We start from the raw sequence: 20,444 nt of genomic DNA on the forward strand, positions 1-20,444 counted from the left end.
GATTTTCTTCTTTGTAGAGATAAATAATTTTAAAAATTAACCTACCTCTTGCTCTTCCTGAGTTCCAAGCACACTCACAAAAACTCTGCATATGGTATTGACATGGACTTTTCTTACTTGTACGGCAGATTCATAGCCAGGTGGAACAAACTCCAGAAAATATTGCAGTATATGGCAAAAAGCAGCTTTCAGTTTTTCAGAACGAAGACACATAAACATATCTCCTTCCAACAGTGCACAAAGCTTCTCTAGTAGCATATTCAAATAAACAGGTTCAATATTTTTGTAAGAATCTGCTTCAAAAGGCATCAACGTTTTCACCAATTGTAAGAATGGCTCTCCACAGAGTTCCAGTTCTTCAGTGTCCATTTCAAGTGCTGAATGTAGAATTCCAAAAAAGACTGTGAAGAAAACACTGGCCAGCTGTTCCGGAGGTCCTCCCAAATGAATCAATTTTATTAAAAACTTCATTGCCAAAGCTTTAACTTTTGGACAACCATACTCTAAGAAGGAGCAGCCTATTCCCCAGAGAACAGTATCTTGTCTTACAAAAAACACATCTGCAGCAATATCCATCAGGATAGATAACAATATAACTTCCAGACATTCTACATTGGGCATACCCATCAGGTGTAATGGTGCTAATCTTAAATATCCCACATTGTCACTTGCATTGCTTGAAAATCTCTTTACAATCACTGGCCATACCAGCACATCTCCCCAGAGCTGCTTTTGTGTCTCTCTTTCATGCAGGAAGATTAAATCTTGGAGAAGCTGTAGCAAGTCTTTTGTTAGTATTTCAAAGATGGAACAACTTTTCATTTTGAACAGAAAAAGTAAAGAGCAAATGACATCAGAGATGTTCTTGTGCAATGTGATACAGTTTGGAGTCGCAGCAATTCGGAGAAGTCTTGTTATGATCCAGTTACTAAATTCTAGGGCAATAAAAAAGAAACAGTACACAGAAAACTATTAAGATGAAAGCCAAAGCCTCTTAATAAAAGAATACCTCCTTGAGAGCAAAGTTACTCATCATAAAATAAATGAATAAATAAATAAATACAGTGATGAAATAAAGGAATGTAAGCTTAGTAAGCACAAAGCATTTCTCCAGCAGCAGATCTTGCTGAATAAGGGGCAAGAAGAAAAAAAAAGACTGATTTTAGAATGGGTTGTTCGAGACATTTTGCTCCGTGACAAAAAAAATCTTCAGGCAATAACTATGTTACGGGATAGCTCTTCAATATGAGATTAAGCAACAGTGCTGAGTAAGGACAAAGTCTGTTCTGATAAACACCCATTATCATAAGTGCAAACCAAATTACAAGAAAAGAAGTCTATTGTAAGATTCAGATACATAATAGTGATCTTCTGAATTTCTCTTCTCTACATTTTTGTTCTTTCATATGATCCCATTGGCAAAAATAATTAAATCCTGGAAATACCAGTTTTCAGTACTGACATCTTCAAACTCACCAATGCAATTGCATTCTGTTTCCTCTTGACTTGCATTGACATTTACAAACATAAGGGGAGAAGATTTCATGATATGTTGAATAAAATCTAGTAGCATGACAGAACTTGGCTGTGAATCTGATTTCTTAATGAGTTCCAAAGCAACTTAAAAAAAAAAAAAAAAAAAGACAATTCTAAATTAATATTACAGTGAAATCAACTTCTATAATTTTGGTCATATCTAAAACAAGGAAATGATAAATTTACTATATAACACATTATGATATGGTATCAAACCTGTACAGCTATCAATTCTGAGTATGCCTTATGACTGAATGAAAAAGATTTTAAGGTTATTGTAAACTCTGTAAAGAACGCCAAAAAGTATAAATAAAAATATAAAATTACTCAGCATATCATCCATTACCACTACATCCATTAATTTAGTATGGTATCTAGCTCTTTGATTACTGAAAAATAGCTAAGAGATAACACTTCAATTTTCAGTTGGTTCTCCCTACATTCATGATCTAGACAAAAAAATTAAGCATTGTTTACAAAGCTACAAGTTATAGTTTGAATGTAAGCTTACAGAATCAAAGAATTTATAGTGCTGCTATACTGCTCTCTTAAGACAGATAATTGAAAACTTCAGAGTCACCCAGTTTTCACAGACTTACATGAAGAGCACAAGGAGGAAGCTATCTGAAATTTAGATAGGAATTAAGGAAGAAAGTTACATAGTAAAGATAAAATACCTGCATATTTAAAAGCAATACCTAAAACAGTCTGGCTTTTCATTTTTATTCCTTCCTCTCAGGAACAGAAAAGAATTAACAAATATCTGAACAGTAACATAAATGTATTATATGCTCACTTTACTAGACAAAATGCATCTTACAGAGGCAGCTACATGAAAATATCTCTCGGAAACACTGTATAATAAATATTTTTGTATATATGCAATATATTTTAAATATATTAAAATATATTATATTAAAATTTTATATTAAATTTAATTAATTAATTAAAAATAATATTAATTTTATATTAAAATTATATAAAAATATACTTTAAATATATTTTAAAATTCATTTTTAATATATTTATTAAATATTTAAAATGTAATATTTAAGATACATTTTAATATAGATATTAAAGATTACCTTACACTGAGTCTCCTTAAAGCAAATGTAGAAATAACTCTAAATGCCAGACTTCTACAGTCTATATTTCACAATTAATCTAAATACTGTTAAACTGCTGCAATAATTGGAGCCTTAACACAATTGAAGGACTAACTGCCACCCTAAAATTAAAAGTCAAGGTTTTTACATCTAAGCATTTTAGTTCTTGAAGACCTTGCGAATATTAGGATTTATAAGCTACATTACTCAGTGAGCAATCACTTTGGATAAAAAAAATCTGAGCATTTATAGACACCTTTCTTTTTTTTTTTACTGTTATATATTTGTCTCAAGTTATTTCATAGCAAATATTTAAACATGCAGGTTATTAAAAAATAAGACATAAATGGTACTGCACTGAGTACGAATCTTTGTTGAAATGAGTTGTAATTTGGATCTGTGTTGAATTACTTAAAACATACATCAAGTTATCATTTGAGATACTAGATATGCAATACTTACCCACATCTACATCTGTAAGAATTCTGTCAATGAATTGGCACAGTATTTGTCTTGGTTTCTGAACAACTGTATTGTATTCTTCTGGACTAGCACTACAATTAAAAGCATGATATTTAATCTATTTTAAAATAAAAAATAATTAACCTCCATCTCAACAACACAGCATTAAACACCTAAATGGATCATTTCCTTCTAGAAGTTTTCAAAAATAAATGCCACTGGTTTTCTAGTTTTAGCAACCAGAGTATTTTAAAGCTCTTCTCTTCCCTACTTTTCCTAAGTAAAAAGCTGTATGAAATGCTGAAAGCCATTTAACTTTGTTATGCCATTATATTTGATACACATTACAAACAATTTTGTACAATTCTATTAAGGTCACACACTGCTACAAAACAAAACAGATTTAGTACAGAAAAATTAAATTAAGAGCTTGTTTTCATTTTGGAATTAACAAAGTTATTCCACAGGTCAGCAACAGGTATGCAAGAGGTGCCAGCAGCACTTCTCAGGTGACTAAGATGTCAGTATCTTGGTTATGTCAATAACCAAAATGTCAATGTATATTCACACCTCCATGTCACCCAGTAGTCTAGAATAGAACAAGCTGCAGTCTTGATGGTGCCATAAAACTTTAGAGCCAAACATTTATTCTCTCTACAGATAGAGAAGATGCACGCCCCAGTTGTGAAAAGCTTCTATGCTGCTTTCACCTTAATCTAGAGCATCTTGTCAAGTGAGCCAGTCAACATCAATTTCCCATTTGTGAGAACATGTGTAGTAAATGACTGCAGAACCTAGAAGCTTCAGTTCATCCCACATTATACAACGCAGAGTGCGGACAGGGTAGGGACCATGAATGGCTCCAGAGAAGCCACAATGGCTGGATGCCTAGCATGCTTGTGAAAACCTTGTACACCCAACTAACACTATAAACAATCCGTTTTTCTTAGAAGCTGAACAACAGTGAACCAAAGTAGTAACTTCCCTGCATTCAACCAATACACCACAGAAGATCAATTTTGCTTAGTAAATTGCCTCAAGAAGCAAAGAATGCAAGCTTCAGCTCTCCCCCCCTCCCAATGTAGCATCTGTATAACGTTATTGGTGCTACTTGCAAGTGAAGATACTTTAACTGCCAGCAAAACCTCGCTGTAAGCAGCACGGAGGACCCCGGCAAACCCCCTCTGGCTTGGAGCAAGGCAGCGCTCCAAGCAGGCAGCGGGAGACAACAGAAGGGCAGAACGAATCGGGCCGAGCCCCAGAGTCCTCATAGAGCGGCGGGGAAGAACCCAGCCCACCAAAACCAGGCCTCCCCCGAAAGTCCCCGCACCTATGAGAGGGGGAGGGAGGGGCCAGGCCAACCCTACCTAGCGAGCTCCCGCAGCGCCGGGATCATGGAGGCCATCTCCAGGCCCTGCTCGGCCATGGCTCCGGCTTTGAACCGCGCCGCCGAGGCGGGAACGGCGGGAACGGAGGGACGGCGGCCGGCAGGGCCCAAACCGCCTCCGTCAAACGCACGGTGCTCCTCCGCGCCACCCTGCGGCTCTGCCGCGCCTAACAGCCTCGTCCCTAGGCTGCGCCCCGCAGCCCCCAGAGCCTGCCCGGGCTGCCCGCGGCTCCGCTACCCTCAAGCGCCTGAATCCCTGCCGCGCGCCACACTACTGCGGCGCGGAGCCGACCCCCACGCCCCGCTCCCCCTCAGGCGGGAGGTGCCCGGCAGTGGCCCCGCCCCTCCGCCCCGCCATTGGCTTCCCGCCCGCCCCGCCTCAACCCGCGGGCAGCAGGTGGCTGTGCTGAGGGAAGGCGGTGGCTGCAGACGAGTAGCGGGGCGGGAGCGTCTGGTGGTGCGGGACTCCGTGCTCACCGCTCCTGACGGCAGCGGCGAGGAGTGCGCGTAAGAGGCTGTTATCCTTTATTCCCAGAGTTGTTACTCGCTCCGCGCGGCTCTTTGAGAGCGGTTCGGTGTCTCGAGATTGCGGGCCCCCGGCAATCCGTGAGTCGCTTGTTGGGCTGCGAGAAGGGCAGCCTCGAGTGGACTTGGGAGGAGCCCCGTCCTTCTCTGCGGGCTGTCCTCGTCCTTAGTGTGGGTGTCAGCTTTGCCCTTTGGGGCTGAAATAAAACCCTTTCGGAGGGTTCTGGTTCTGCTGCCTGCTTGCACTGGGATGTGGCAGAGTCTCGTGTGTGAAAGGGTTTGGGAAATTGTGTGTGTTATGGTTACCATTTGTTACTGATGGATGTCTGTAGGGCACCTATTGCTAATCAACTTTTTCTGTAACAAACAGTAGTTTTTAACTTGAAAAACATATGTAAGCCATTTCATAAAGCTCTTCTGATGATGTTTCTAAGGTGGCTAACATAAGATGGACCTATTTGGAATGCTTTAAGAAACTTTATGGAGTGTATTTGAGTTTTGTTTTCCAACAAATATTTCCAACAAATATTTTTTCTTCGTAAGGTTCTGGGAGCAGTTGCTAGCTAGGAAGCAAATGCTCCACAGCTGTGTGTGCTCTGGTAAGAGGAACTGCGATGGCCTAGGAGAACCGGGCATGTCTGGTTTTTATTGCTGGTTTTATTCAGAACCAAGGGTTTCCTACCAAGTTCAAATAAGAAAAACTTTGTATTGAAACTGAAGACAGCTTTCTGAATAGCAACTTCCAAGTTTGAGACAGCAATGACATGAAGAAAGGTGTGAACTGCAGTGCTTCTTAATTTGATGAATAAAATCCCAGTGATATTATAGCTGATAAACTTAGGAAAGATAGCAGGGTGCCTGTTGGGTTTGTAGAGGAGCCTGAGCGGGGTGTATTTCTTCAGATTTAAATCTAAAGAAATAATATGATATGCTTATTGAATTATATATTGACATGTGTTTGTTTATAAAGCATAATTTGGGTACGTGTGGTGCTTAATGAAAAAGCTAGAAGTCCGTTTGTCTTTAAGTGTTATAAGTTGTCTGTGGGATCTCACTAATTGTATTGTGACAGCATTTCTATTTGTCATAGGTAGAATGCTATATAAATTAATCATGCAGTTTCTTCAAGCATTTACCAAAGTGGTAATTCAGACTTCTTTCTTTCCAGTTGCAGTAAGTACTCAACAGTTCCCTGAAGAGAAATATCTATTTCTCACCTCACTGGAATGAGTCTGGGAGCTTTTGCTTATTCCCAGTTGCAAAGCTCCATTGGCTGCTTTCTGACAGATATTGCCAACTTTCTCCTTCTGACTTTTTGTGGACACTGGAGAGTCTTATAGGACAGACTGTATTGTGTTGTAAAGATGTAAGAAGTCTTCTGGGTGCACTCAATGAAATACCCTGCTGGGTATTAGCATAACCTAGTAATCTTCAACCCTTTAAACACTCAACCTTCCTCCTCACTTTGCTGGATGCACAGCGAGTAGCTCAATAAACTCTTAATTTATCTTCCTTATCCCATTATTTCATGGTGCTTACATTGTCTTTACTCTCAAGAGAAGTGAAAAGTGTTTTTTTTGTTGTTTTTTTTTTTTTTCCCCTCTCTCCCAGCAGCAGAATGACTTACTACTATTGAAAACAGTGTGCTTTTTAGACCATTCTGTGCCTTCTCTTCCAATCTGGCATTCATGTTGGTGAAATGAGCCTTAGGTGTGCTGAGCTCACAGCTTGCAGAACTCAGGGAATCCATGCAGGAAGGCAGAGTTGAGTACTGAACTAGTGTGTGTGACACTGACAGGCTTCATGCCTGGCTGACTTCCCCTCACCCTTGGACTATCCAGTCACTTTTTAGTTGCATGGTACTTCCACACCCAGGCTTCTTTTTGGCTTTCGTTTTCAATTTATCAGGTACTTCTATGGGTCACTGCAGCCTCTTAGCTTAAGACACCAAGTGCTGCTGGCTTTGCCTTGGAGCAGCTGATCCTAGAGCACAGAAGCATGTTCACTGCACTTTCATTACCTCTGTTAACCAAATTCTGATGTAGATTTACAGTTCATATTTGGGCTTATCTCTGTGGATGTACATGATGTTTCTCTTGTTGGGGATTGCATTTAAATCTCAACTGTCTCTTGCAGGCAGATATAAGTGATTATATTAAGACTTTTAAACACCTACACATATTTAATGCTGCCTACATGAATTGTGAAACTTGACCACTACCCAGGCTGTGCTTGATGGTCAAGGGAAACGTGGCAAGCTGTGCGCTGAGTTCCTCTTGAGCTGGGCTGAGTGGTTTCGTGCAATATCAAAGTGTGCTTATGGCTTATCACATGTGTGGCTGCTGTAATTGCACCTGACTGTATGATTACTTGAAGGCAGATTTCCATATATAGTCATGGAGATGGTTGTCAGAGTGGATGGCTGACCTTTGAACATATTGTTCATATTGTTTCTGCACACTATGATAATGAGTATTCTGGAAAGCTCTGCTTGTAGTATGTGCCTGTGCTGGACAATCAACTTGTCTAGAGTGAAGAGGCACAGGTTAGAAGTATATCCAGGCCTCAATATTACTGTGACAACTTTTATTTTAAAAAAGAATTACAATAGCAAATGCTGCTAAAGACACGGCAGGACAGATCCTAGTCCTGCAAGCATTTCCTGTGGTGTGCATAAATGTCCTTATGTAATTAAGACTGTTAGTGTAGCAAAATTAAACACTGGTGTAATTTGGAGAGAATATGTTAGATGATATATTCTTTGGTAATCTGTCATATAACAAAGCAGCAATGACTGAGCTTTTCCATTGTATGCAAACACCACCACTACTACAAGATAGAAACTGTAAGGAAACTCATGGGGATGCGTTTATTTCTGTACCAGTGTTAGAACATTGAGACTTTAGGATCTGATAGTTGTTGAATGAAAGCAAGATGTTTGGAATTCGCTTCTGGAGGGCAAAATTTGCAGAATCTTAAACACCATTTAAAAAAACAAACAAACCACAACAACAAAACCCAGAATGAGAGAATGTAACTGCTGTAATAATTTCTTGGGAGTTTTTTTTTCCATAGTTTAACTGTCTGTGCGAATTAAATTCTTTAAATACGTAGCTGTAATAATGCTTAAAAGTACTTCAATGTGCAAAAATCTGTATTAAACATGTTAGGAGGCAACTGCAGTGCAGTAACTTAAAGTGTAATTTAAACTAAATTTGTATGAGAAGACTGACACTCAGCAGTACCGTGGATGGCTTTGGTCAACTTTCAGCAATTACTTTTCCATATCTTAGTACAGAAACGAACAAAATAGAGGATGGGGGAAGGGGAGTCGCCCTTCTTTACTTGAACTGTCTTTATTATTTTTAAAGTCAAATAACTGATGCCTGTGTATCTTGGAACACTGTTCCTTTTGGAGAGGCTTATGTGTCTTGCTGAATAATGTAGTACTTAGAGTTTTTGCTGCTCTGTGGAGATTGGGTCAACAGAATGGACAAGAATTTGGCAGCATGTAATACGGAAACATGTAAACCAAAAAGGTGGTACCAGTTACCCTTACATTCAATGCTTCATGTAAATTTAAAATGTGTAATATTTAGTTGCGTCCTGTTTTACTGCAGTTAACTAAAATATTTTCATAGCATACACCAAAATGTGTGGAATGCTTTATTTCTGTGATAATTTTCCCAAGGAAACTCTAAAAAATCAGTAGGTCTTCATAAATGGATTTAACAAATGTAGAACAGAGTATGGTGAGTAAAAGGATCTGATCCCAGCAAATAGGATTATTACTGCAGAAGGCTCTAATGTGCTGTGCTGGACAATAAGGAAATAATTGATGGTAAATGTAGTGCTGGAACCGATACTTAGCTAAGTGACTCCAGCTGCTATAGCTAAGCAGTACCTCTCATCTGAAAATTACTTTTGAAGGTATTTTGTGTTGGATGCCATGCCAAGGCTGAAAATAGTCCATGATATTCAGTGAACGAACAGTTGACTGATGGTTGCAATGTGGTATGCAAAGGGTATAAACAAGAAACCCAACAAGCTATGGTTAGTCAGACCAAGTTGAATAGGATCAAGGGTTCTAGGTTACTGGTAAAACCAGTTCTGCATTGCAGTCATGTCCTATCACTTATTAAAGAGTATTTAATCATCACTGCAGCTTTGCATTTAAAGAACGGATGCAATATTAAATGGCAAGGGTGACTTCTCTGTTATCCAGTGGATTGCATTTGTGATAAAATGGCTAATTACATGACTCCAGCTTTGATTCATACTAAATGTCAATTAGGACCTCGTTACGTACCTCATTATTTGTTTCATTTCTTCTAGACGTAAATTAGATGAATTTCTGGGTGGTTTTGGACGTGTGTGCTTAACTACTGCTGGTAACAGAGGTTTCTGAGAAGAATTAAGGCAGTACCTCACAGCAGCTCATCAATGAGGCTGGTATTGCTCAGCTTCAGAAAATAAATAATGCATAAAGCAGATTGTGTGCTTGTACATGCATGCTTTTGGTGGAGAAGGGATTATCAACCACTTATGGGGTTCCCTTGGAGATATGTTGTTAATAACAATAGATAGTAGCAAAAAAGAAAGTGCTGGATCCAGTATAATCCAATTTTATTTGCTGAAAATGTATTCATCTTTTCATTTTGTTAATAATCCTTCATACGTTTCAGAACGTACTGTTAAAAATTATCGGTATAGAGTTAATGCTTGCATCTTGTTCTCAGAGGGAAGCAGATTTTGGGCTAAACGAGATTTGACGTGAACAACAAATTTGCATTCATCTTTTTGCATGTGTGTCATGCTCTTACTCTTTTTATCACCAAATAATACTGATGGATCAGTAACGTTTCTGCTCAGTGTATTTTTTTAGTTGTCTTGTGTTTACTAAGTAAATTAAGATCAAGGCACTTAAACTGAGGAGGATTAATCCCCATCAACTAATCCTTTCCCAACAAACTAAGCATATGTTGCACGAGCAGTTGGGTGCTGCTGTAGTCTGTGCTCCCCCAGAAATGCTTGGTCAGGTGTTACTAAGAGTGGTACTGAGAGGCTTCCAGCTGGAAGGCTTCTCCCTCAGTATGTGAATGAGAAGTAATAAAAGTAAATATTTCTGTGCCATGTTTAGCAATTTAAAAATAGGATTTAAGGATAGATTGCCATTTAATGTTGCAGTATTAATTTGGGAGAGCTTAAAAAAAAAAAAAGTTATTGTCACGAGCTCATGCTGCGCAATGTGTCAGTGAACAACATGATAGGCTTGTACAGCTTTTGTGAGGGTCAAGGGGAGGAGAAGCTGCTCAGTGCAGACTTACAGCTAATTTAAAATCCTGAGTATTTGCTTATTTAGCTAAAATATGGGTTAAAAAAATTTATATCTTGAAAGCTTTATTCTAGAGATGTGTTTTGTAAAAGAACTGGTCACGAGACAATGCATCTGAGAGCTGATCACAATTAAGTTTTAGCTACTATTTTTGTTTCTGAAGGTGTAGAAATTTGCTTTCCATGCACTAACAAAAGTGTTGCAATAAAAGAAATACTAAATATTTTACTTGGAAAGCATCAATCACTGTTTGAAAAGACTGAAGCATTTTCTGACAGTTTTGGAAAACAGTGCAGCATTCAGTTGTTACTGCTGGATGTAATTTAAAATGCCTAACCACCTAATTATGAATACATAGATGGGTGTTAATTTTGTATTCTGCTGTATGAGGTAAATGGTGCATGCTTAAAGGTTTGCAAAGGCTTTTATCTGTCTATTATTTGTGTCCTACATTAAACTGGGATGGAGAAGGTGTTAGAATTTTTCTTGTTCCTGTCGGATTCCCATGGAGCCTGTTGCCTTGTCAGCCTTGGGTTAATGTAGGCTCCTACATGATACCCTATGGGATTTCCAAGTCAGAAGCAAACTTTCTTCTGTATTACAGAAATACAAACCAAATACCAAGAGGAAAGCCCTAGAAAAAAGGTTTAGAGGAAAGCTCAGAGGAAAAGCGTTATCCTACCAATACCAACTTTTTCCTTTCTCAAATACCCATCCTAGCAAAACTGGCCAGGTTGGAAAAGCACTCTTAATCCTCAGAAGTGGATAGGTGTCTTATAAAAAATGTCAAGCAATTGTTTTGGAATACAGATGTATCTTGTAGTTAAGTTTATTCAACTTGGGTTACAGGTAGGTGCTTGGGAGTGTTTGCTTATTGCCAGCCCAAACTATTAAAAAACAATTGGAGAATTTGTCTAATCCCAAGGAAAAAAGTTCTTGCCTGAGCATCAGAAATTATTTTTTATTCTTAAATCAGATCTCTTCTAACCATATGATCTTATGGCTTTGGTTCTGAACAGTTTAGTTACATGTGCTTTGCAGAGAAATATCTTTCTTTTTCTCTTCCAAATGTTATTTGAAATGCCCATTGCACATTTTCTTCTGTCCTAATTAAGAGCAACAGTAAGAGTGAACAAACTTTGTGTGCTTTGGATACTCTTCTAGTTTAGAAGCTAAGACAAAACTCTGTTCAGTTCTGGTCACTCCCATTTACTGCTTTGCTCCTTTTATCCCCTGCACTTCAGCAGCAGAGCTCTGTAAGAGCTCACAGATGGGCAGCACTTACACATCCCTGTTGTCTGCAGCAACTGGGAGGCTTTAAGTGGCTGCTGGTTGCTCTTACCACGTTCTGTGGAAGGCCCTCCTTTTCTCTCCAGCTTGGCCAATGAAGAAGGAAAAGCAAAAATAACCTATGAATTTTCCATGACAGAAAATCCTGGCGTGGTTGTGGTATAGTAGCTGATCAGTCTAATCTTCTAATAATCTTTTGAACCATGTAGAGTTGAACAAGGGATTAGCAGGTAATAGAGAGCTGTTTTGCCCTCTGACAATTAATGAAAACTTAAAATGCTCTAGAAACACAGAACAGTTTGGTGCTGTTTAGTGACTGCAATTAACTGGCATCTAAAACATATCAGGATGGAGATGGAATTGCTGAGGAGAATGAATATGCATTTGTTGTTACTGTTAATGATCTTCACATGATTAACTTCTGGGGTGACCTTAAGACTAAGTTCATTAGTGAGAGTTAGCCAGCATCTCTCTTCTGGGTTTCTGGTATTTGTAGCAGCTGAAGGGTTCTGCTGCAGAGTCTGGCAGGGCACATGCTGATAGATAAATTCGTTGGCTTTCTATAGGGTGCTGCAGCTGCGTTTCTCCTTCTGCCTCTTGGGCTGTTTGTTCATTGGTAGATTTGTTCATAATTTTGCCTTATAAGTTAGGTGCTAACTCAATGTTATTTTAACACTCAGAGAAGAGAAAAATGATCCATAATATTCCAGCTGATCTGAGAAAAAGATGTGTTGCTTTAAGTTATGATTAGTGGAGAAGAAGAAATTGCTAAATTACAACAAGTATCTTTTATTTCACCTCTTAAACAGCACCAAGTCTTGAAGAGGCAGAGGCTTGGGAACACTGGCAGCCTTGTAAGAGACATCGTGAAATATTACAAGATTAAACAGCTGAAGGTGAGTACACATTGACTGTAGCTATTGGAATGCAAAACCCATCAAACTCTGACAAACTGAGGTGTGTATTGTAGGAAACTGGAGTATAATATTAGTAAAAGGAATTTGCCTGCGAAACTGAGGGTGACAATTGCTGTGCTAGACACTGGTACCTAGAACAGAAAAACTGCTAATTGTTACATTTCAATGTTTCTGACTACCGTTACTTCCTTACTATAAATGCTGGCCATCGTGCTGAAGTTGCGACTGATTTGCCTTTAGCAGTACTATCCCTTTCAGAAGGGTAATGCTTTAATGGTAATTTAAAGGGAGACCACAAGACTGATTCAGTAACTTCCAGATTATTATCAGTTCTCATATTTTGACGGAGTTCTTCAGTACTCCACTCATTTCCATGGAATGAGCCTCTTGTCAATACATGGTGAGTTCTGAGCGCAGGTTGGGCTGCCTGCATAGGCAAAGGTCTTACTGATATAATTATTTCAGTAAGAATTTCAGCTTTTGTTTCCTAGACAAGATGTGTATTGCAGAGTATTTATGCAGAAATTTTCTACAAAATACTGCTGTTTTTATTGATAATTTTAGTCCCATGTTAGCAAAAGCTGTGTGTAAACCTAGCCAGAAAAGAAGAGATTAAGTATCACTAATGGGTGTGTGTTTTAACTCTCTTCCTTTTGCTGTTGTAAACTTGATACGTAATGTCAGCCTAAGCACAAAAGAATACCTTCAGGATGGAGTGCCTGAATTATCTTGCTTCGTTAGCATGGCCTTTCCATTTTTATTTCAGTGAGGTTTTCTTCAGGGAATTGTAACAGTTAAATCAAATTTGGATTTTTAAAATGTATGTCTGTTTATCAAAGCTGTGAATGGCAATCAAATGAACTTAGTCATAAACTGTTTCCTATTTTTTGCCAAATTTTCTCTGTGTTGATGATAGGTACTTTGCATATAACATGCATTTGCATGGAAAAGCTATTGTGCTACTTTGATGCATCTTGTCAAAGTGTCCACGCTGGTCAGTGTGTGGATTTGCACCCAGTGCTGTGGGACTGTGTTGCTTGCTCAGCCTACCGTGTTTTCTTGCTCTGGTGGCACCACCTGAGGTACCAGTTTCCCTCTCCAAGGGTCATTTTTGCCTCTCTGATAAGTACTGCAGCTTTTTTTTTTCTCCCTTCTGTTGGGTGTACTTTCTGAGTTCTCAGCACAGCCCCTGTTCTCCCTGGTTAGCAGAGGATTGCAGACGTTCTTACCACATGCTGTGTCATTTTGTTAATCTCCTAATTAGGAAGTATGATCTTTGCCAATTCTGGCCTTCAGGAGATGTGCATTTGCCTGGTGGATTACTGGGTGCGTGCTCTGAGAAGTGCTGTCCATGCAGAGATGTTCACATGGTGGAAGACAGTGAGTGCAGGGATGAGGTGCAGGGGGAGATGGAGAGGTGTAGTGACTGGGGCCTGGCATGTCTGCGTGCTGCTATCCAGGTGAACAGTCAGCGTGGGACACAGGTTTCAGTAATAAAGTAGCTTTTGGAGACAGTCCAATGATCTATCTATGTGGTGGATGATGTCACAGGAGATAACAGTGAAAGTTATATGAACTGCAGTGATATATTAAATTGGTTGAACTTCTTCTAAGAGATGTACGTGTTTTCTGTTCAGGAATCAGTCTAATGCTTCCCTGAACCAGTGTAAATATGACTGTAGTTATGCTCTGTAAACAGTTTAATAGTGGTGCTGATAGTGAGGCAGTTTCTTCCACCAAGTCACCTTAATCTTCTTTGACCCACATGCAAACTGTTACTGCCCTGCTAATTAACTTGAAGCTAGCTCTGCAGTCATGGATTACTTTAAATACAGCCGTTGCCACCTGTAAAATACAAAAACAAGTTTTTGGCTTTATAAACAGCACCTTTAAATGTTTAATTTGTATTTTAAAAAAGCAAACCTTCATACTCTTGGGTAAAAAGATGAGCTAAATGGGGGGTAGCTCCACTTCTGCCAATGTTATTTTGAGTTACAGTGGACAGAATTGGCTGTTTTCCCGTGACTCCTTAACAAGAGGATGCTCTTTTACATAAGCTCCTATTTGCTGAGGGATTTCCCTAGTCCCAGTTTCCTAGACGCAATTTTTGCCCATTCTTCCCTGTCCCTTTTTGTAGTTGTGGCATGCAGATCTTATTAATGGGTGCAAGAGTGTCTTATCTGAAAATCCTAATATCTATTTTAAAATGCAATATTGAATGTCTCTGTGGTTTTTCCATGTATATAATGAACTGTGTATAACTGAAGCCTTGAGATACATTTGTGTTTTCACTAAAAATGGCATATCAGTAGCAGCAGTAAATAAGAGCTGATTCCTTTTGTCTTGTGGGGGAAAGAAGGGGAAGATCACTAGAAATAAGTAGCCTAAACACTTTTTTTTTTTCCCAGTAGTTTGAGATTTATTTATTATGTGATTGTCAGAGGTTCTGAAAATCGGCAAATTCAGCTGATAGCAGTTGTAGTTGCTGGTATTCCCAAGCCTGAACAACTTGTCCTTAGTAACTCTGGTACTTATGTTGTGGGTGATACCTGATCAGGTGCACTGTGATCCTCTGGAAGACGTTCCCTAAGTGTGTGTGGCAGTAACTGATCTTTAGACCAACTGTGAGGCTCAGATAGGGTGTTTCAGAGCTTGAAGCTGTACACCAGGGGCACAGTTTTGTATCTGGTAAACCACGAAGACCTTGCATATCTCTAGCTCAGTGTCCATATTTCTGTCTGGAATAGAAGAATCAAATGTCTTAAGGGCACAATAGAGCTATCCTTTTCTTTTGCAAATTCTAGCAATTCTGTTCTTGTTTATTTTAATTTATTTTCTTGAGAACATAAGCTTATTTTATAAGACCTAAAAATATTCTTAGTGAAAGCAGTACCTTACTAGTGGATACTAGTTGCTATGTTTATGTGAAATAGGAAGTCCTTATATCTTCTGTAACTGTTTCTTAATCAAATATTTATGTTGTTGAGGAATGAAGCAAATGTAAAAATATTTGAAACTGAGCATGAGAGAAGCTTAGATGACACAAAAGGTGACTGAGATTTATGGTTTGAGTGCATTCAAATTCCCCTAGTGCTTTCATTTTCCACATGTACATTTTCTTGTCCTAGCAAAACCTGGATACTGTGTGCCTGCCGAAGTTAATGAACTTTCACCAAGACAAAGGTTATGTCTAATAAATCTCAGATGCCACTTCAGCAGAGTCACTGTGCCCAACCTTTAGTGGGGATCAGAGTTCTTTCAGTTTAACCATGTCAGAGATTGTGTGGGATTTATTTTGATGTCCCTTCATTTGTTGTTTATTATGACACAGCTGTTGAGTGTTTTGTTAGATACTGTACTCTGATTCTCTCTATTCTAATTTATTGAAAAGCTGATGTATTTGTATTACATAGGACATGAAGACAGCTGAGAATTCCTAATCTGGGCACATTAATAAAATAAAATGTGAAGTGCAGTTCCTGTATCTTCTCAGAACTGTGATTTTGCTTCAGGTGAGAGGATGTCTTGTTTTGGAAGGCAGTCTATTTCTGTATCTGAAAAAGAGAAGTATTGTCTCTTTTCAAAGGACCTATGGAAAATCTTTTTTTTTTTTTTTTAATTTCCTGTCAATACTGACACACTCATTATTTCTAAGTACCAAACAAAAACTCCTTGTTTGCTTAGAAGCAAAGTTGTGCATGTCTATATTTTTTTTCATGACCTGGAGATGGTAGGGAGCTCAGGATGCACTCCATTGCAAATACACAGATTCAGCTTCCTTCCTGTTCTGTGCTACTTGTACTCTTACAGAAACTAGCATGTTCTCAATGATTGTATTTTATAAACATGAAGAAATACTGTTACCAATTAGTGTTAGCATCAGAAAATCCTTGTTAATGTGCACACAACTCTGTGGGGCCAGAGGTGTTGATCTGTATTATTTCAGTATCCCAGTTTCACAGAGTTTAGATTTCTGTTGAGGGTGATGTGCTCATTAAAAGCAGTTTGCTGTAATTAAGCAGTTGATGTGAGGAAAAGCGAAGTGTTGATCTGTGGGCTGTTGTGAGACTGCACAGGCTGGGGATTGCCTCCCTGCTCAGCGTGGAGCCTTTGAAGCTAGAGAGGCAGGTGTGCAGAGCAGTGGCAGAGGGCGTTTCTGCTTGCCATCCTCTGTTCTGCACTGCAGCACGCTTACTGCAGGTGAAATGAAGGAGTACAGCCTCAAGGAAACCTTGACGCAGCATGCTGAAGCAGGAATTTTAAGGAGTTTTATGTATCAGACTGCATCTGGGTTAATGTTGGATGAGCAGATGTTGCTTGGCCTGTGGGTATGAAGTAGGCACATCTCAAGCCCCTGTTCCAGAACACAGAGGGGATAAAATGCTTCCAGTTTTTTGCTGAGTGCAGGTGAAACCTGTCAGACTTGTAGGAAAACATCCAAAGCAGAACAGGTCACTCATGGCCTGAGACAATCTGTTTGGGCAAATTCAGCCCAAACTGTTTGTGTAGCTAAACTGCAAGCACCCAAAGGTTTCCAGAACATTTCAGTAAAAATGTTTCTGTGAGCTCAGTGTGCAATAGCATTGTTTCAGAACAGCTTTTTCAGAGGTGGTCCTTCTGGCACAGGTAAGTTTTCCACTGATGTTTTTTATCATGGCTGACTGCAGCGATACAAAGCCCAGGCAGGCTGAGAATCGTGTTGAATGATGTATGTGAAGGAAACAGGGTGAAAGTGATAGCATGGATGAATGTGCATGGCTGCTCTGTGCACTCAGCAGCCAAAGGAAGCCGGAGTTTTGGCTGCAAACTAAAAATATCTGCTTTGTAATAAACTGTTCTTCATCCTGATTTAAGTCTCAAAAAATTATTCTGCTAAGTGAAATTATTTTTTATTTATTTCTATATTAATTGAATTCACATATATTTACAGTAATTATTAAATGCTTTTGATGACCATAAGTGTCCAATCTAGCGACTTTTACAAACTCAGGCAGAAAAGACACATCCTCAGACCATTTGATGTAATGAATATTCTCTCTGACTTTATGTTATTTAAAGAACTATTTTGCTTGTATAGTTTATTTTTAGGTAATAAAATAAAAGTTCAGAAAAGCACTTCCTAGTTCATGTTACTCTGTTAATGACTGTACCGATAAATGATATAATGCCTCTTTCTTTGAAAAATTAGTGCTTTAGCAGTTTTTTTAACATGTATGCACATCTGTGTATGCGTACAGAACCAATCACTTTTCTTTCTGTTGTCTCCTGTTTTGAAATTATACAAGCATTCTCTGCTGCACAGGAATGGATATATGTATTCTAAGGCCCGGTGCTGATAGCCCATTGTTCTGCAGGTGTATTAAATTCCCTCATTCTACCCTAAGAGGACAATTAAGTCTTCTTTCACTGTAGATAGCACTGTGCATAATTCACGCCTTTCTCCTGTAACTCTTTCTTCTTATACAAGACAAATTATCTTTCTGTATCCTACACAGATTTAAACTCTAGCAAATAAAAATAATGAAGTCACTGAATATTACCGATTGACTGTTCATTTTCTCATCAAGATTAAAAGACCACATTAAAATGTTTCATGTGCTTCTACTGAAATGCCTAAAATAAATTGCCCTTTCACACTGTTAAATGATTAATTTAGTTGGCCTGCAATCAGCTTTATATTTGAAGGTCAAGAATAAGCTTTGTGTAAGTAAAAAGATCTTTCAGTGTAAGATGTGAAAAAAGGTTGGACAGGAGTTTTAAATTATTGGAAAGACAATAGAGATGTATGCAAATGTATTCATATGTTCATATAAAGCTGAAATTCTGTCTATCAATGGCAGTTAATTCTAATGCTTGCTATTTACACAAGTCTTTTCCTTGATTCCAATACATTTTAGATTCTTTTCCTCCCTGACAATATGTGGTTTTCTCTGCCTACTGAATAAGAATATCTGATGCTTATTTTCATTATAAAGTTCCTTTTTATTGTCTTATACCTTTGTTTTTCACTGAAGCAGGACAAAACTTCTACTTTAATCAGACAAGAGCTTAAAAGTTGGTTTTAGGAATCCTAGATAAACTAAACTTTGCATTAAACTGTATATTATCTTGAGTCAAAGCCTGATGAGAAAAGAAGAATTTGAGTACCTTGTAATTGCGATGATAATTAGTTATTGGCATGTATTGTTATAAAAGCAGTAATTCTTTTGCACAGCCTGCATTTGGTAACTACAGTAGCTTGGCTGCTATTAGAAACTACAAACCTAAGGATGATGCAGAAAGAGAATAGTATTTGCACCAGGGACAGAGGAAATATGTTTTCAATACCAGATAAGAAGAACAGTAACAAAAGAAAATAAGCTCTTGAGTCAGTTTTTCTAATGTCTGTTGTGGTTGTGGAAGCAGCTGCAGCATGAGAATGGGGCAAATAGAATCTGAAATGAAGAGGTAGACAAGAAATTGCCAATTGCCTGCAGGGATGAGGGAAACCATTGAGCCTGATTTCATACCATCTGGTCACTTTCTTTTTTTTTTTTTTTTTTTTTTTTTCTGATAGCTTTGGCAAAAGTTAAGAAAAAGAAGAGAATTGCAGATTGGGCTGCTCAAATTATCCCTGGCTTTTGCACATCTGCGAATGCTTCCTCACAAAGGAATACCACGATGATACCAGCAGTAGTTAGTATTAGTGTTGGATGTGGAATGTTTCTAGACTCCATTGTATTGTCTTCAGAAAGCCTTCCAGGAGGAGTAGAAGGTAGTCTAGGGACAGAGGGATGTTGGCAGTTCATGCTAGGCATGTTGGCTATGGCTTAGAAGAGCATCAAGGATCCCCCTTGGAAACCTCCAAGAAAACAGGGCTTATGCCTGCTGTGTCCTGAAACAGCAAGAGATGATTTAATATAAGCAAAGGCTACAGAGAGTTTTAATGTAATATGAAGGCTGTCAGGGTGCAGATAAATGTTATCTGTAAATGGATATATTTTATTAGCAGGTGGCCATAGTTCCAGTAGATGTGTACTTCTGTAGACTTGACGTTGTCTTGTCAGAATCGCCTGGGTGGTGATACCTGCGTGCAGGGGATTCGTTAGCATGGGTTCAGTGGCTTCCTGGTTCAATACTGAAATCGTCTGATATGTCTAAAAATTCTGAGCACTGCCTTTGCTTGCTCAAGCTGAGTCTCTTCTGGATGCCAGAACAGTAATTGCTGCACTTCTGCCATTTAACTGACCAGCTAATTTGCATGGTAATTATGTAATAGGGTATTTAAGACTGTCTCTTTGAAGCTGAGATATTAGCTTTATTTATCTGCTTCTTTGTAGCATTGATGTTGTTATAGTGTTACTGAAACAACCAGTGTCTTTGGAAATCCAAGATTGCTGTTTTCTGAAATGGAGTGTGATGGGAAATCTAAGTTAGTAATCATGATGGGTGGCGAGAGAAATAAACTGTATTGCATTTTTTGAAAAACTGTTCGATAAATTTTAACTTGCAGTAAAAATAAGCAATTTAAAACATGATCAGTATGACAGAAGTGTTGTTTTTTGCATCTGGGTGGCTAAATATTTCACTTAGGCTTTGATATCTTGTTTTTGCATGTTAAAGTACTGCCTTCTGTGTCCCTGCAGCTTCAGCCCTTTATGTTTCTTTAGTAATTTAGATTTCAATGTTTGCATTTTTTTAATTCATTCTCTGTTTCTTCATTCTTAAATGCCTCATCAGATTTCTGTTTAAGATATTTGCACTTCCAAAAACACGTGTACAGAGTGTTCATTTGTTTGTTGCTTTAGTACAGCTGGTGTGTGCTGCCAGTAAGCTGAGCAAAATGGATGAGTGGGATTTTAAATCAAGTACTTAAATAAGACAGAGTGACACGAAGGAAGAAGACT

General features: G+C 38.5%; 1 protein-coding gene across 1 annotated transcript in view; it reads right to left on the reverse strand.

Annotated features, from left to right (window-relative positions):
• The window catches only part of ATR (ATR checkpoint kinase), a gene marked incomplete at its 3' end in the record, with an annotated part of 36,317 nt that extends 31,769 nt beyond the window's left edge, over window positions 1-4,548 (reverse strand). Inside the window, exons 1-4 of the mRNA XM_079539993.1 lie at window positions 4,472-4,548; window positions 3,105-3,196; window positions 1,477-1,620; window positions 46-935 (exon numbers count right to left, since the gene is read on the reverse strand). Of these exons, the coding sequence (XP_079396119.1) occupies window positions 46-935; window positions 1,477-1,620; window positions 3,105-3,196; window positions 4,472-4,530 (1,185 nt within the window). The 5' untranslated portion in view covers window positions 4,531-4,548. The remainder of the gene's footprint in view (window positions 1-45; window positions 936-1,476; window positions 1,621-3,104; window positions 3,197-4,471) is intronic.
• Window positions 4,549-20,444: the final 15,896 nt, after the last annotated feature.

The sequence above is a fragment of the Tetrao urogallus genome (assembly GCF_951394365.1).
Source record: "Tetrao urogallus genome assembly, chromosome: 9".
Classification (NCBI taxonomy): domain Eukaryota; kingdom Metazoa; phylum Chordata; class Aves; order Galliformes; family Phasianidae; genus Tetrao; species Tetrao urogallus.